Source organism: Canis aureus, chromosome 14, assembly GCF_053574225.1.
Source record: "Canis aureus isolate CA01 chromosome 14, VMU_Caureus_v.1.0, whole genome shotgun sequence".
In the NCBI taxonomy this organism is placed as follows: domain Eukaryota; kingdom Metazoa; phylum Chordata; class Mammalia; order Carnivora; family Canidae; genus Canis; species Canis aureus.
Genome location: NC_135624.1, coordinates 66305314 through 66324096, shown reverse-complemented (window position 1 = coordinate 66324096; position 18783 = coordinate 66305314). Strand labels below are relative to the sequence as shown.

The 18783-nt window shown below is 39.6% G+C and overlaps 1 protein-coding gene across 12 annotated transcripts in view; it reads right to left on the bottom strand.

Moving 5' to 3' along the window:
- The window catches only part of MTHFD2L (methylenetetrahydrofolate dehydrogenase (NADP+ dependent) 2 like), a 134474-nt gene that overhangs the window by 16032 nt on the left and 99659 nt on the right, over window positions 1-18783 (bottom strand). For 11 of the 12 annotated variants that reach the window (XR_013352354.1, XR_013352355.1, XM_077848349.1 and 8 more), the window contains one exon: window positions 17779-17904. The exons of the other annotated variant lie outside the window; for it this stretch is intronic. Coding sequence is in view for 9 of the 11 variants with exons in the window: in XM_077848349.1 (XP_077704475.1) it covers window positions 17779-17904 (126 nt within the window). In the remaining 2 variants the exon portion in view is untranslated. The remainder of the gene's footprint in view (window positions 1-17778; window positions 17905-18783) is intronic. 12 annotated transcript variants of the gene reach the window in all.

The window sequence follows — 18783 nt, the reverse complement described above, 5'->3', positions numbered from 1 at the left end:
AAAATGTATACTACATGATAATTTCAGAAAATGACAGAGAAATTCACATTGTATTTTCACAAAGTTTCAGGTCCTGGAACATTATTCAACTATTATCCAAGAAACCCTTTCTTTGCCTGAAGTCTGAAATCTAATCTGTCATGCTCCTTTTTCTCCACTCAGTGGGTGACTGACTACACTCTCCTGGTTACTAGATTCAGATTTCTAAAGTAAAGAATTCAGATGGGTGTGGCCTGACATCTTTTCCATTGAAGACAACTATGTATCAAGGTCAAGATTAGAACAAGAAGTATGGAGCAGAAGTCATTAGGTTATTTTATATTTAAAATTTGAGATGATGGAGGAGACTGCATGTCCAGTGTCTATGTCTCAAAAAAATCCAGGAGTCACACGTGGTCACAAGGTGTGGAAAGATTACTCACGAAGGATACTAATAGCAACATAAGAGACATCAAAATGCCCTTTAACAAGTCAAGTAAGAATGAAAGGAAACGTATGTGACCATTATTAATCTTTGGCACCAGCAATCCATGTCTCATGACTGGGTGTCTCTGGCTGGTATGTTCTGTGTCATTATTTTCTCTGGAAACTTTATGCTCCCAGGTTCCTAGGGCCTGGACTTCATAATTCAAATTCTTGCCTAAGACACTTTGTTAGACACTCCACAATTCTTTGGCAAATAGTGAATTTCTGCTTCAGTATATAATGTACTCCAAAGGTTCCAAATAATGGAATTTCCAGATGTATCTAAACAACTGGTTTTGCTAGTATGGCTTGGAAGTTGCATATTCTGGCAAAGTTAAAGAATATGTTTGTGCTTTATAAATGCATTTTTGGGTGGAGGATGAGGACCTCACATCTCAGGGTGCTGTAATATTGGTTTATTTCTCTTTGTATTTTGTCCAGTTCTCTATCACTTTTAAGGAAGTACTCCATGATCCATGTCAGATTTGCAACAACTGATTTTTAAAACCAACTTCCTTCCCCAAAAGGAAAAGATCCTTATGTGTGGCAAGGATCCCCAAAAGGGGATGTGTGTCCTTATCCCCAAAAGGAATGATTCCTTATGTGTGGCAAGACAGCAGATGAAAATTTCTTGTTTTTCTCATATGAATTTCAACCTTCTATATTCTAATATACCTGTGTAATTGTCTAAATTAAGTGCTTGGAGAATTTTCCCATGCTTCTAAATGTAGGCCATTTAGGCATGACCTCTCAAACACATCTACTATAATGAAGGGGGAGACAAGCTTCAGGAAAATGAAGTATGAGAATAACAACCAGAAAAACCTGACTGGCGTAGGACTGGAGAAATAGTATGACTCAGGAGGTAATATGGAAAACACTTCACTTTCTCATATGGTTGATATAAAAATGACACTTACGAGCATGATGAGTTAGAGAGAGGAAAGGGCTCCTTGACAAGTGAATGGCTCGCCACTGGGCACTTGCAGGGCAACAAGGATTCAGATATCCCAAAGGCAATTCACTATGCTTCCTTTTGCATTTATCTGGCTGCCTGATTCTGGGGTTTCTACAAGATTTCTACATATATTAGGACATTCATTAGCACAGCACCTTTGGAGAAGCAATAGAACAGGCAGGATTATAGAGTTTGAGTATGAGACTGATCCACATGTCTAGACAGATTGTTTTGGCTTCATTAGCATTGTAAGTTGCACTTACCAATGCATCCCTCACCTATTTACCATACTATCTGTATGTGTAGGGTGGCTACGCCTTTGCTTTTTCTTTATTTTTTTTAAAGATTTTATTCATTTATTCATGAGAGACAGAGACAGAGAGAGGCAGAGACACAGGCAGAGGGAGAAGCAGGCTCAGTGCAGGGAGCCCGACATGGGACTCAACCCCGGGACTCCAGGATCACGCCCTGAGCTGAAGGCAGATGCTCAACCACTGAGCCACCCAGAGGTCCCGCCTTTGCTTTTTCTTTACATTAAATCCCATCTCTCCATATGCCCAGGTACCTGCCTCATAGATATGAATACCAAAAAACACCACTCACACTATTTGGAAGGCATTCAGTCGAGCCAAACAGCAAACCAATAACCAAATGAAAATCTGAAATTCCTTTCTGTAAACTCTGTCTATGGCTCATCCATGGAACCTCTTTTCTGACTATGGATGGTGTCAGCTATCAGGGCCAGTTTCCACTTTGGTAGGCAGGAGCAAGGATTACTGCCATGTGTATTTCTAGTACTCTACCCAAAAGACTAACAATATCTCCCTTTCATTATTTCTTTAGGAGAAACATAATTATCATTTACTCCTGTCATTCTCCCCAATCCTTTTTCCTCAAGCTACTGAACATCCCTATCATACAGTGAGAAATCTGTAAACTAGATAGGCTGTTTAAAGTGTCCTCCAAGTCTCTTGGCAAGGCCTCGATGTCAGGAATCTGCCATAATCAACCCAAGATACTAAAAGATAAAATCTCCTTCCATAGATAATTGTACTTTAATATGGAGCCCTGAGAAACAACTACAAAAAAACAAAACAAAACAAAATCTCATCATTAGGTATAAGAGAAGAAAGACTTGTAGATGTACCAGCACTTCTCTTGTTCTTGTGGATGTCCTTTTTGTGCTTCAACTTTTAACTTCTCTATGAAGGTAGATTGCTCAATGTCAAATATATTCCTCTGAAAATAAAATCTTTAAAGCTGACCTGATTTCAAAGACCTGGACTTCATAATGAGCACCATTATGCTCATTATGCTACATTGTAAAATGTAAGTGTGCCGTGAGCCACAGTGGAGGTAGCTGCTCACTAATAAGGATCTCATAGTGACCATTACTACTTGTTTTCTGAACTGAGCTGTATAGGCACTATGACCATGGTGTTTGTAACCGTCTCTCTAACAGAGGCTTTTGCAAATTTCCATCAACTTTTTAAAAAAGATTTTATTTATTTATTCATGAGAGACACAGAGAGAAAGAGACAGGGACACAGGCAGAGGGAGAAGCAGGTTCCCTGTGGGGAGCCTGACGTGAGAATAGAATCTAATTATGGTGGCACTGTGATCTTGGACTTCCAGCATCCAAAACTATAAGAAATAAATGCTTATTGTTTAAATTACCCAGTTTGTGGTAATTTGTTATAGCAGCCTGAACTAAGACACGTATCATCAAATTAAATGATTAACAATGAAAACTGAGTTGGTGGGAAGTCACTTTAACTTTGTTTTGTTTGTTTGTTTTACAATATCATAGATAATAGTTACGTCTAAGTGATCTACTTCAAAGATAGTACTCTTTCCTTAGAAACTGGCAATATTATCTTGCTTTCCCATCTTGTATAACACATACTTATGAGTAACTAGTGCCAAAATCACTTCCAAAAGAAGCTTACTTTAAATCAAACAGATGAACACAGAGAAAAGAAGAAAAAAGAAAAGAAGGAAAACCATAAACAGACTCTTAACTACAGAGAATAATCTGAGGATTTGCTGGAAGGGAAGTGGGTGGAGGGATGGGCTAAATGGGTGATGGGCATTAAGGAGGGCACTTGTGATGAGCACTGGGTGTCACATATAAGTGATGAGTCACTAAATTCTACTTCCAAAACTAGTATTACACTATATGTTAACTGACTAGAATTTAAATAAAAGCTTGAAACATTGAAAAAAAAAAAAAAGCAGCAGCAGCTTACTTTAACAATTAATCTGGAGAATATAAATTCCATGAAAGCAGGAACTTTATCCTGCACATGACTATGTCCCTGATACCTTCAAGGCATGCTGAAGGAGAAATATATGTTGAGTAAATCAACGAATGATTCAATGGATATATTATTACTGGACCTGGATTGTTGTGGGTTAATAATATGTTTGATGCTACCCTGAGTGGCAGCTTGTGTTCCCATTAAGGCAACTTTAAGGAATTACCTCTGTAATGTAAGAGCAACATTAGAGATTTGTAAGTACAGAGGATGATCATGCACCTGACCAATGGTATGACTAAGAAGGCTGAGACCTGCTGTGGGATGGAGACAAAAGAAGTGTAGGACAAGAAGTTTATCTTACAGAGACATACAATTCAATAGATAACAACTAAGTAAAAGTGCAAGGTTGTACAGGATTAAGAACAAAATGAACAGGGGTACCTGGGTGGCTCAGTGGTTGAGTGTCTGCCTTTGACTTAGGTTGTGATCCTGGGTCCTGGGATCGATTCCCCCCCCATGAGACTCCCCATGGAAAGCCTGCTTCTCCCTCTGCCTATGTCTCTGCCTCTCTCTGTGTGTCTCTCATGAATAAATAAAATCTTTTAAAAAAATAAATTAATTAAAAAAAGAACAAAATGAACAAGGCAGATGAGACCTGCTATAGGAGTTTGGAGAAGATAGAGATAAACATGAGTGCTTTCAAGTTGGTTCATATGATTTTCGACTGAAGAACAGACTTGGCCAGAAGAGAGCTGAGGCCAGAAAAGCCCCTGAGGGACAGGGTCATAACAGCAATGCAAAGTTACATCTTTCTGGACTAGTACTGAAGTGAGAATGAAGAGGAAGGTGAATCATGTGCACACACAGATACTGTCTTCTGCTAGGCACTGTGCTCAGCTCATGTGAGGTGATTATTTCATTTACTCTTCATAACAACTTTCTAAGATAGCCATTATCATCTGCTTTTCAGATGATAAAATCAAGTCTCAGAGAGAGGTGAAGGGATTTGCCTAAGATCATAATTGTTTTATGCAACAGAACTAGGATTCAAACATAAGTAAGCCTGACTCCAAATCATACTCTTTTAAGAAAGATAGGACATAATATATACAGAGCATGGAGCGAAAAGGTAACTCAGCTTTCAAAGGTGAAATACTGTGCATACACAAGACATCCGGAAGCGACTATTAAAGGAAGAGAAAATACAGATTAAAAGCTGCTTCAAAAGCACTCCAGGGGTTTTATTCCACATCTAGTAGTTTTTTAGAAAATGGTAGTGTGCTTCTGTAATAATTATAGACCTCATTTGTCCTCATATTTTGACTACTGGGTTAGAATTTTGAGAAATAATTCTGATCAGTAAAGTCCTAAATTATAGAGCCTTTTTTTTTTTTTTTTTTTTTTTTTTGTTCTAGGAGGGATTTCGTGTCAAGTAGAGATACTCTGAAGAATACAAAGTAAGCCTGTAGCTACTCAGGGCACAATATTCAGGATTGTTTCAATGTCATATTTCCCTTGTTCAACAATGGTGAGACTACTATTGGGTACAAAAGACCTTTTGCAATTTTTCTTCTTTGCCTTTGATTTGCTATTTCTCACTTGGAAAGATCCCCCCCACCACCCCGTCCACTCTCTACCCTATATACACACACTTGGTAAAATTCATCTTCTCAGACTCATCTCAAAAAGATTCTAGAACTGGCACCTTCACTCTTGCTTATTTGAAAACTCTTATAGAGCCATAATTGATTCTTCTCTTTCTTGTATATCTAATCATTCAGCCAATCATTCCAACTCTTCCTTTAAATTATATCTCCCATCTAACCACCTGTTAACACCTTCACCCATTACCATGTTGGCCTACATCCCATCTTGGATAATTTCTTACTTGGATAATTACAATAGCCTCCTAACAGGTCCCTATTTATATCCTAACCTCTCCAAGGTCTGTTTGCCATCAGTAGCCAGAGTGATTCTGTTAAGATGCAAGTCAACTGTCATTTCTCGGCCCCAAATCCTCTACTAGCTTTCTACTGCACTAAAAGTAAAATCCACATTTCTTTCCACAGCCCTACATGATATGCCACCCTGCTGCTACCTCTTTGACCTTATTCCCCAAACTCTTCCCCTTATTTGCTCTGAGCCAGTTACAATGGCCTGATGGAGCTCATGACAGCCATTAGGCATGCTGATCCTCAAGGCCTTCACACTTGATGCTCCCTGTGTGTGGAATATTCCTCTCCCATATCCACATGGCTCTCTCCCTCACTTCGTTCTGGTTGGCAGTGTGCCTTCCCTGACCACCCCTTTTAAGCAACCTTGCTCTATAATTCTCTAGCCTTCCTTATCTTGTTTTCATTTTGTAACATAAACACTGCCCAGTATATTACATGGATATGTATGGATTTGTTTATTATCTGTCTTCTCCAACCAGATGTGAGTTCTTATAGGTTAGAACTTGGCCTACTTAGATCACTGCCACATCTCAAGTGTCTATCACAACACCTGACACACAGCTTCACTTCAAACCCACCTGCATCCCAGCCTCAGCCTCACTCTGCCCTCTAGGTATTCCTGAGAGGGCCAAGGGAGGCTCCATCCCTTCCCACTGTGCTACTTATTTCTGTTTGCAAAAGGCTGTGGTGAGGGGCCAGAGAAGCCCCTTGGACTATACAGTACTAGGAATGATGGGCCAGAAAGAAAATCACTGGCAGGAAATGGGCTCAGCTGTTGTGAGCCCTGCAAGACTGGTGTATATCATTCTTGGTGTAGTTAAGAAAAGAGCAGGTTGTAAGACAGATGGATGAATTAGCCTAGGCTCTGGGCCTTCTCTTCTCCCTAACTGTCTTGGGCAATTGGCCTAGGGGTCCCCTTTCTCTCCCTCCCTGGGACCATCCTCTCCCCATCCACACATTCTTCTTTAAGTTTAAGCTCAGACTCTCATGAAACTTGTTCTCCCTAGAGAATTGTGTTGGTCCTGTGTCATTCCTCTGCAGACTAGAGGGTGAGGTAACCTAGCTTCAGGAGGGCACTTGGCCCATTGCTCTCCCAGCCTATTCACAGAAACTGTATATACAGTATATTCCTGTATATACAGGACCCCAAAGGAGGCTCCAAAGAGCAAGCAGGGCATTGAGGAGCCGAGAGCAAACAATTAACACTAGGAAGAAAACGCCCTACCCACACCCCAGTATACACCGTGTCCTGGTCTGAACCTAATTAAGATCCCTCACACTGCATTTTTAAAAAAATTAATTGAAATATAATTTATATAAAACACTGTTTAAGTTAAAAATTTATAACCTGATGAACTGAAACATATATATATATATATATATATATATATATATATATATATATTATGATTACCATCTTGGCTTTATTTAACACCTCTATCACACCACAGAATTATAATTTCTTTTTTGTGGGAAAACATTTAAGATCTAGTTTTTTGGCAATTTTGAAATATATAATATGGTATTGTTGACTATAATCACTATGCTGTGGATTAGAGCTCCAGAATTTATTCACTTTCTAGTTGCAAGTTTGCACTCTTTAACAACATCTTCCCAGTCCCCAACTCCCCACTGGGCCCCTGGTAACTACCATTCTACTTTGCTTCTACAAATTCAGCTTTTTCAGATTCCACATGTAAGTAATATCATACAGCATTTGTCTTTGTCTGACTTATCTCATTAAGCATAATGCCCTCCAGGTCCACCCATGTTGTCACAAATGGCAGGATTTCCTTCTATCTAATGGCTGAAAGTGTTCAACTGAATATACCACATCTTTTTTACCCCTTCATCCATTGACTTGACACTGTTGTTTCCATATCTTGGGTATTGTGAATAATGCTGCAATAAATATGGTTACACAGATATCTTTTTTGATAACCTTTTCTCATTTCCTTTGGATACACACCCAGAAGTGGGATCACCGGATCATAAAATCAATACACAAAAATCAGTTTTGTTTCTATTTACTAACAATGAAATAAATGAAAAAGAAATAAAGAAAACTATCCCATTCAAAAACTACAGGATACTTAGGAATAAGTTTAACTAAGGAAATGAAGGACCTGTATAATGGAAACTACACAACTTTGATGAAGAAAATGGAAGAGGTCACTCACAAAAGTGGAAAGATATCCCATGTTCATGGACTGGAAGAACTAATAGTGCTAACGTATCCATATTACCCAAAGCCATCTATAGATCCATGCAATTCCTACCAAAATTCCAATAGTGTTTTTCACAGAAATAGGAAAAATAGGAAAAAAAAAATAATGGTATGAAACCACTAAGGCCCTGAATAGTCATTTCCTGATTTCAAACTATACTATAAAGCTATACTAAAGACATTATGGTACTGGCATAAAAACAGACACATAGAACAATGGAACAAAGTAGAAAGCCCAGAAATAAGCCACTGCATGTAACGTCAACTGTTGTTTGGCAGAGAAGCCAAGAACACTTGAAGGGGAAAGGGTACACTCTTCAGTAAATGGTGCTAGGAAAACTACATGTAGAAAAATGAAATTGGACTCCTGTCTTATACTACTTACAAAAATCAAGTCCAAATGCATTAAAGACTTAAATATAAAACCTGATACCATAAAATTTCTAAAAGAGAACATAGGGGGAAAGTTCCTTGATGTTGGTCTTGGAAATGAGTTTATGAATACGACACCAAAACAAAGGAAACAAGAGCAAAAATCAACAAGCAGGACTACATCAAAAAAAAAAAAAAAAAAAAAGCTCCTGCACAATAAAAGAAATGATCAACAAAATGAAAAGGCAACCTACAGAATAAGAGAAAATATTTGCAAATAATATATCACATAAGGGGTTATTATCCAAAATACTTTATAAAAATTACCTAAAGAATGCAAAACAACTCATTAACAAAAACTAATCCAATTAAAAAATGGACAGAAGACATAGATATTTTTCCAAAGAAGACTTCTAAATGGTCAACTAGTACATGAAAAGAAGTTCAATATCACTCATCTTCAGGAAAATGCCTTACAGAGCATACACACAAAAACCTTAGTACTTGAGCCAGGGACATGCAGAGTCTGTGTGGGCCCTGAGTCCATGATCAGCAGATGGGGCCTTTCTCACAGGCTTGTCCCTACTTCCTGCAGGTTTGACCAGAGCTTACTTACCTAAGCTGCCTAAAAGTACCATGTCTTCATTACTGGAGTCTCTCTGGGGTATGCCTGGCCCAGGCCTTTGGTCTCTAGCAGGGCCTTATGGCAGCAGCAATAGTTCCATTGCTTGAGGCTGGGGGCCTTGGGTCTTGAGGCTGGGGGCCTTGGGTCCCCTGCAGACTTCCACCCTGAGGCCTCCACCCCACTTCTTGGCCAAATGAGCCAATTCAGTCAAGGCTGGCTTGTCCTCTGTCCTTTTTCTATCTAACTGGGATCCTTGCCTCACCTACTATCATCTATCCTCAGACACTTTGGGAACCCTTTCTCAAGAGGCAGGTCACCTGTGGTCAGTTTGTGCCACAGTAAGACCAACAGGGGTAGAAGGAAGCTTGGGAACTGTCCTAGCTGCTCACCCTAAGCAGATCTCATGCTCTCTTGACACATTTCACTTTGTGGGTTTCTCTTTCCTGTCTGGTCACAATAGGTGGTAACTTATATGCCTTTCCTATTCAGGACCAGTTATAGATGGTGGCTGAGACAAGGCTGAGATCTAGATCTATTCCCCTTGCTATTTTTCCAACTCCTGAATATACTGTATGACATGCATTTCAATAAAAGCATGGCTTAGAGAATTTGAAGGGCTACACTGAAAACATCAGTAATGATCAAGAGATCAAAAGGTCAGTAAAGAGATATGGAAACCACAAAGGGACTTGACATAATTTTCAACATTGCATGAAGTTGTCAAAAAGTGTCTAGTCTTCAGATGCCTGGGTGGCTCAGTTGGTTAAGCAATTCAACTCTTGAATGCTTAATCAACTCTTGATTTCAGCCTAGTTCATGATCTCAGGGTCATGAGACTGAGCCTTATGTCAGGCTCCATGCTAGGCATGGAACCTGCTTGGGATTCTCTCTCTCTCCCTCTACTTACCCAGTTCCCAACACCACTCTCATGGACACTCTCTCTCTCAAAAAAATAAAAAAAAATAAATAAAAAATAAAAAGTGTCTAGTCTCTACAAATGATTGAATAATAAAAATGAGTTTAGTTAGAACTGAAGACATTTTGGTGAAATTGTACTATCTACATATCTAAAGTATATCTACAGAGTTCACTGTTAATATTATTAAGATCTGAGTCATGATATGACTTCACTGACATTAGGCATCCACCAATCACACAGGAAGGAGTTAATAAGTGGGTCAGGCTTTGAAACTTACTAAAAAGCAAGCAGTGAGACTATACGATGAGGCTATCACAGCTGAATGAATTAAGGGTAGACTAAATAGTATATGGGGGTTAGAGGAAGATCTCTCTCTCTCTATTCCAAGTAAGAGATTAGTTTTCAAGTTCTTCTGCACATAATGGATCATTCTTCATCCAGGCATGCCTTTCCATCTAGAGACTATGGATTCCACATCTTTTCACTTCCATATACAATAGCCATATGGCTATATTCAGGTCAATAGGATGCTAGCAAAAGTGATGCATACATCCTCCAGTTCAATTTTCTTAAAGTGAAGCCACTTGACCTCATCTCTCTTTCACTTTTCAGTGGAAGAAAACATGGATGAGGAGGCGACTGCTTCCAACTTCAACTGTATGGATAAGAATACTCAAGTGGAACAGTGATATGGGCTGATGTGTGTCTCCCCCAAATTCATATGTTGAAGTCCTAACCATCAGTACCTCAGAATGTCACTATGTTGGTAATTAAGATGATGCCATTAGGGTGGACCCTAATCCAATATGACTAGTGTCCTCGTAAGAAGAGGAAAATTGGACATAGACATAGTACGGAGGAAAGCTAACGTGAAGACAGAGAGAAGCTGGCCATCTACAAGTCAAGGAGAGAGGCTGCAGAAGAAATAACCCTGGTGATACTTTGATCTCTGACTTCTAGCCTCCAGATGTGTGAAAAATAAATTTCTGTTGTTTAAACCACACAGTGTTTAGTACTTAGTTATGGCAGTTTTATCAAACTAATACCAACAGTAAGATAGATGAAAGCAGTATCCCCGAACGAAGAAGAGCTGTCTAACTCCAGACTTCAGTAGGTGACAGCTAAACTCCCTTGTTGGAGTTCATGTATTTTGGTGTCCCTTTCTTATAGTAGCATAACCTATACTCTAGTATAATATTTAGAGGGGGAAAAATAGAAACAACATTTAATAAAAGAGACAGAATGAGGCAAATTCTGAAAGATTCACTAAACATAACCATGAATCAGGGCTCCAGCATGGAAAACAGTTGCTAAAAATCTACGGGTCTAAGTCATATATTCCTCAAGATATGGAAAATATGCATACATGAACCGTTTGGAAGCAAGTACAGTTAAAAAATAATGGGTTGCATTAGAGCAGACATTCTTTTCCAAATAATGTGGCTTATCCATTTTTATAATTTAAATCTGTTTCATCAACACTGTAGTGCACCTAAGACTTATCTCTGTATTTCTATGTATTTCTATAACTTTAAGTCTGCAAAGAGACACTCTTAGACTTTAGCCTCACCTTTTCAGACTTTGAGAAAAGAGCCTACACATTATTCCTACCTCTTTCTTTTCAGCAGTTCTTCCCAGCCTTTTTTTTAATTCCCTGTCTTGGGACAGACCAATGAGTGGAGAGGTGTGGTCAGGAGTAGAAGGCAGGGAGGAAAGATGGGAGGAGAAAAGGAGCAGACATTCTAGTTCCTTTCATTCCACTGCAATCCCTGAAGAATTCATCGTAAAACTGAAGTAAAGCTATTAAAAGCTTCAAAAGATTATAGAAACATCTGTGTGGTAGCTAGGAGGTGCAAATGAGGCCTGAGAATTGGCCAGTGCAAACGAGGTTAGCTGAATTAACAGCACGGGAAGTCATTAATTAGACTGTTCAGCTCGCCAAATCCATTCAGAGAATTGCTGTCATAAAAGCAGTATAATTATGAGCTAGTCCAGCACTGCAGACTGCTTTCCAGTCAGAAGAAGCAATTTACAACTCATACCCCATAATCTCTTGTTTCGACCTCATGAGGATATGCTCTTCTTTGTGAGAAATGCATGAAGTTTCTTTCAAAGCTACTAATAGAAGATGACCAGGTTAGAGTAGATGAGCCCCATTGTTGTTATTTTTTTAAATCTGTAGAGCAGATCTAAATTTTTCAAGAGACATTATTTATTGTGTGATTGCTAGTAATGAGAAACAATTCTCAGACAGAGAAAATAATTTTATCACAGATGCTTTTAAGTACAGTTTCTTCTTTTCATGCCTTAAATTAGAGGGGAGAGGTAGGTTCAGGTAACTGAAGGGGAATGGCAAGTATTTGTCAGAGGTTGGAAGCAATGATGAGCTATCTTGAATTCTATAATTAAGGATCAATTCAAACCAAAATTGCATTTCAATTTAGTAATAACTTTAAGGCCCTATTAACTCAAGACACCCAGAGAGGAAAGGTGTTGTAGGGAGGGCCTAACTTGGATCTATACTGAGGAAAAACACCAGTGTGGATTCCCTGGGAGAGGTGTGACACAAACACAAGTGAATAATCAGGTAGTAGAGGTGATTGTGGCATTGGATAGAAGTTTGAACTCAATGACTCATTGCCAGCTAATTTCACTGGACAGGGAGTTAAATATGGGCAGTGCTCACCTTCCACAGTAGCAGAAAAGACCTTACAAACCCCTGTGCAAACTGAAACAGTACAAAGCCATTCTAATGATCGATGGAGGACATTACGTTTGTTCGACCTTTAGAAATTTTTGTCAAAACATTAAAAATCCTCTTTCTATGGTTTATAAATGTATAGGAATTGAAAATAGTACTAAAACATTTCTTTAGAGTGCCATAATATATTTAGAACATTAGAAACACTGAGAATTAAAGGGCTTTATTTATTTGCAGAAACTTCTCAAAAGTAGTTTGAGCAGTGTTTGTGTTCTTCTGGTCACATACGGTACAGTATTGGGTGAGCACCTTTCCTGCGTCTTGGTGAATTTGGATTCCTTTCCAAATTTGGACCAGCTTCCAACATTTTGTATTTGCCCTTTCAACGCCATGAAAGAGGGTTTTTTAACATGAAGTTTTATGCCAGTGTCACTTCCTCTCGGATATCGTCGTCCTTTTAGCGGCAACCACTTCCTCGTTTGCATCGACATGTTGGATTTCACCAAGTTCCTCTGGCTGCGTAGCCAGAATCTCAAATGGCAAGTGGGGGCACTCTCGACATCCCATTGTCAGGTGTTCCAAATTCTATTTTCAGCATTATATGTTCATGTCAGGGTTTTTCTTTGCTTTCCATTTCTTTGCTGGCAATTCCCTCTTTCTTGATCTATCTTTGTAACATGTCATGTAGTTTATTAGCGAGAAACAAGGAGTCAATAGAATGACACACTTTGTTGTTTGAGCTGAGTAACGGGTGCGCCACGACTGACCATGAATAGACTTGAAGTAAGTGATGTCATTGGCCACAGATCACAGTGCACATTTGTTATTTGCATAATGATCTGTAGATTGAAGGGCTAGCAGAGAAGTTTGCACTTTATGCAGCTACAGTTAATATAGCAGGCTCACTGAAATTTGGGCCACATTGTTGCAGGACTGGTGTTATTTACCTAAATCACAGTAACTGAAATTGTGCATATCAGACCATGTAGAGAGGACTGACATATGTTGATATTGTTGTCTAGGCACTCTTAGAACTTGCTATTATACATATCCTGGGGGAAACATAAAAGAAATAATTTCACATCTCAAAAGGAAAGTATTAATCCAGTGAAATACAGGATAGTGAAGATAATGCAGGATAGAAATTCCAAGTTCCTGGTTATGAACCCACTGTGCTGCATCACATGTCATCTCAGGGAGGATGCCCAGGTTCTGTGTGCTTCTGTGAAATGAGGGATAATAGTAATGCCTGATAGGGCTATAATAAGGATTAAATGAATAATTCAGGTAAAAGTCTGAGGACAGTAAGCATCTCTCAAACACTGCTATTATTATAAAATGAAGAATAATTCCAAGCGATCTGAGAAGAGGGTATCCCCATGTAAGAAAGCCTCTTCCACCTTCCCCACCCTCAATATAATTTTCTACTAGATATGCTTGCTTCCTTTCTAAGAACATTGGCAATTTTATGACTGAGGTGGCAGGGAATTGTTGGAGGAGCAGTGAAGGGAGGGACAATCATTTGTCTCCAGGCCATTTGAGTCCTGACCCCCATACCAGTCCACCAGTTCAAGAAGGGCTATAAATGTATATATTCCATTCAATTTTATTTTGAGCTCCAGAGAAGGAGAACAAAGCAAGAAGGAAGCAAAGAATGGAGCAGTGAAAAAATAAGAATGAGAAACCCTTGTATATGAAGGAAGATGTGGTCTAGAGCAAATTATATCTAAATTAAAAACCCTGACATTAACATCAAAAAGAAATATTTAGAGTGATTTGTGTCCCCTTTCATCAAGAACTATAGTAAGGGATGAGGCAACCTTCATGTTGTGTCTAATATAAAATATCACCCATAAATGAGGAGCCTGATTCAAAACTGACACCAAAACATCGAATAACAAAGAAGATTACAAATAAGCATCCACATCTTCTTAGAAAGAAAATAGATAAAATGCCTCCTGGTTTAACAAATCATTGAATTTGCAATTATTCACATATTCTTGCTATTTCCCAAGGTGGGGTGAATAATGAAATTGTTATTTAAAAAATCGTTCCTGCCAAAGGCCATCCCGTTTTCCTTTATTAGACAGCTGAACATTTCTGCAAGGACAATTTATTTTAGCACTTGATTTTACCTGCATTCACATGTTTCTGTTGGCTGAAATGTTGGAGTGAAATGCTCACCGATACTCACAAAGTAGCCACACTTTGCCTATGGCAATTGGCAGCCAAGTGCTACCTATAAGTTCTGCAGCATAACCCAAGTTAAAGTTCCTCCCGCTCAGCCAAGGGATCATCCCTTACCTCAGGTTAAGTCCTGACGAACAACCTGACGAGCAACATGTCAAAACCTATCATTTGCCTGCTCCTCTGGGTGGCTGAGTCATGGCCTCATTCGCAAGGCCTTCTTTACCAGGTCTGGGTCTTCCCTAGGGTCCTGGGACTATGAACCAGGGGGTAGCAGGAGTAATATTATCAATCAGATGAGCATATCTTATTACTGGATCAGAAAAACCTGACCTTCCAAAAGATTCTGTGTTTTCACAGGATCACCTGGTCGCAATCAGCTAAATGTCCAAGATGCACCAAGTGTTCAGGCTGGGGAGAGCCACTGCCAGGACGGCTGCCATTTAACTGCTAATACCCCTGATGGCCAAGCAAAGCTGCAAAGTTACTGGGCTACAATGCTAGGTCTAAAAAGTACCTCTCTGTCTCCCAGTCCAATGCTCTTTCATTTATCTTATACCTTTCTGTCACTTCCTCTTTTTTAGAAAAAAAAATTAATGTATGTTTAGATACACATAACTGCAGCTCAACCTAATAGAGTCTACCAAGTACAGTGTACACCATCTGAAGTACATCATCTATGTGTGACTGCGCATGGGCACATACCCCAAAACGCTCACTTTTTAAAAAAATGTTTTTAGAATACCCCCATAAACAAAATACATTCTCAGCTACACATAAGGATGCATGGAAACGGTCTGAGACCAATGAACAATCATATGAGAGAAGGGTTTGTTTTTTTTTTTTTAAGATTTTATTTATTTATTCATGAGAGACAGAGAGATAGAGGCAGAGACACAGGCAGAGGGAGAAGCAGGCTCCATGCAGGGAGCCAGACGTGGGCCTCAATCCCGGGACCCCAGGATCATGCCCTGGGCCAAAGGCAGGCGCTAAGCTGCTGAGCCACCCAGGGATCCCCGAGAGAAGGGTCTTAAAAGATGTGTCAAACTGCTGGGTAAGCCTGCCCTACAAACACAGTCAAGGTTGTGAACTGTAAATGTCTCTGCTTTCCTTGCCTCGAGCTGGTTATCGTGCTCTGTCCATGCCATCTGGATGCATCATAAGCATATGGTGATTTTGCAACAGACACACGGTTACTGTAATGTTATCAAGAAGCAGAATGACAGTGCAAGAATAAGCAATAAAATAAGGTCAGGTTTTATTTTTTTTTAAGATTTTATTTATTTATTCACGAGAGACACACAGAGAGAGGCAGGCAGAGACCCAGGCAGAGGTCAGAAGCAGGCTCCATGCAGGGAGCCCGACCTGGGATTTGATCCCGGGTCTCCAGGATCACGCCCTGGGCCGAAGGCAGGCTCTAAACCACTGAGCCACTCAGGGATCCCAAGGTCAGGTTTTAGAATGAAATGTATCCTTACTCTTTCAGGTTGAGAAATTCAGATAGATTATTGATATCTGACATTACTGACTGAACATGACAAATGAAATAAAGAAATGAGGTCACTTCCTAAAGAGTTTAACACGCACATATATGCAGACAGACACCCATGGTTGCTTAGAGAGCCACATCTGCTAGACTGGAAGCTCCATCACTGGCAGGAACTTATGAATGACGGCCTAGGTGGGCAGCAGTGTGCTGTTTGTACTTTGCTCTTATTTGCCCTTCTGTCCCCAAAATGTATTGCTACACATGTGCCCTCAGGTTTTTCTTTTCTGTTTCAGCACCAGGCTCAGATTGCCTACCCGATGCTCCCTGGAATATCACAAACATAGGGCCAATACCCTAGAACACTTGGATGCCTGCGTGTTTGGTTTCATTCAATACCATGCTAGGACTTGGATAAAACATCAGCTGATGATCAGATTCCAGGAGGAAATGTAAAATTTGGAATTATTTTTAAAATGGCATCATCTATTATTCCTTTCAGTTTTTCTATAAAGACATACCTATAACTGATAAAGTTCCTGACATGGTCCAGATTCAACCCCCCCCCGCCGCCCTCCCCCCCCAAAAAAAAGTTCTTGACATGGCCTTGCTTTGTTTGGCCAGAAGATCAATCTAATATAGATGATATTTCTTTTTTTTAATATTTTATTTATTTATTTATTCATATATATATATATATATATATATATAGAGAGAGAGAGAGAGAGAGAGAGAGAGAGAGAGAGAGGCAGAGACACAGGCAGAGGGAGAGCAGGCTCCATGCAGGGAGCCCGACGTGGGGCTCGATCCCGGGTCTCCAGGATCATGCCCTGGGCTGCAGGCGGCACTAAACCGCTGAGCCACCGGAACTGCCCTAGATGATATTTCTAATATGAACATATCTCCATTTACTTTACTAAATTAATATCTCATTGGACATCTAAGATTCATTATACTGAAAACCTGAATGCCTCTAAGTATCTGATCCTCTTCCACATCTTTAAAACACAGGTGAGAATGTTGACTTGAATTAACAAGGTAACTCTCTAGATCTGAAATATTGCTAGGATTAGCAAACACATCCCAAGATGCCTTCTGGCATTATTTTTTAAAATATTTATTTATTTATTCATGAAAGACATAGAGAGAGAGGCAGAGACATCCGCAGAGGGAGAAGCAGGCTCCATGCAGGGAGCCCCGCCTTCTGGCTTTAAGTGTGAACGGCTGAATACATAGCATGATGGTAAAGTATAGAGACACACTCTCAAAAATCAAAATAATGCCTGGTAGAGAAGGTCACCTGAATTCTTTCACTAAAAACCTGCACTATAAGGAATTTAATCCTAAAACTAAATATTAATAGTGTAATTATACTTTCCTCCCAAGAAGTGAGAGGAAAAAAGAAGGAAGGAAGGAATAAAGGAAGGAAGTGGGGGAGGGAAGAAGAGAGGCTGGAAATATGTAAGTGACTAAGCTCTTTTCCCTCAGAGGAAGGAGGTAGAATGATTAATAACCTAATAGTGCCTGCATCAAACACAAAGTTTCTCTCTCTACCATCAGAACATGCAAAGTACAATCTTTCACTTTCCCCTTCACTCATCAAAAGAGATATAGTTTATTACCTTCAAAGTCCACATCTCCAACCAGTTTTGTCTTTCCTGTCACTGGGTCATGGACATAGTTGATACCCACATCAATTACAGCAGCACCTTCTTTAACCATATCAGATGTAATCAACTTTGGAATACCTGAAAGCAAAACAGAGTTGTAAGACACTCTGGAAAAGACTTCAACTTCATCCTTGAGCCTAACAATGTATACGTCTAATGTTTTGTTGTCATGGTTTTAAAAACTGTATAAAAATACACTGTTCCTAGGAAGACACTAACTGCACTTGATCCTTTCTGATCAAGCAGAAGAACAAAGGCAGCACATGGGAGCTTCTGTGCATCAAACCCTACCTGGATTTACCCTTTCACCTCAGAGATTTCTCCAGATGAGTTCCCACTGGAGGAGCATCCTTTTGTATTTCATGCACTGTAAACAGCACGGGGACATTATAGATATGAATAACAGGCTCCTGGAAAATTATTTGGAAATTGGAGAGAAGGAAGGGTGGAGTGGAGTGCAGGGGAGGAATCAAAAGAAAAAAGATGAAGCAATAATAATTTGAATACTCAGGGTTGTGGTAAATGATAAAGTGTTGTACACATAGTGGTATCAACTCTAAATATGAGGTATTACCTTGGGCTTTCTTATTTTTTCTTGGTTTCTTTGATTCATTATGTTTTTATATGACTTGGAAAGGTATAAGACATTCTAAGCTCTACTCACTATTTCCTCATTGCAGTTTGAAAGATAGCTCTACAGGGAGCCCGGGGGGGGGGGGGGTGCTCAGCGGTTTAGCGCCGCCTTCAGCCCAGGGCCAGATCCTGGAGATCTGGGATCGAGTCCCACGTTGGGTTCCCTGCATGGAGCCTGCTTCTCCCTCTGCCTGTGTCTCCGCCTCTCTGTCTCTCATGAATAAATAAGTAAAATCTTAAAAAAAAAAAAAAAATGAAAGAAAAGAAATATACCTCTACAGGGGTCTTATGTTACCATTCATTTTCTATATTTTCAAACTTTAT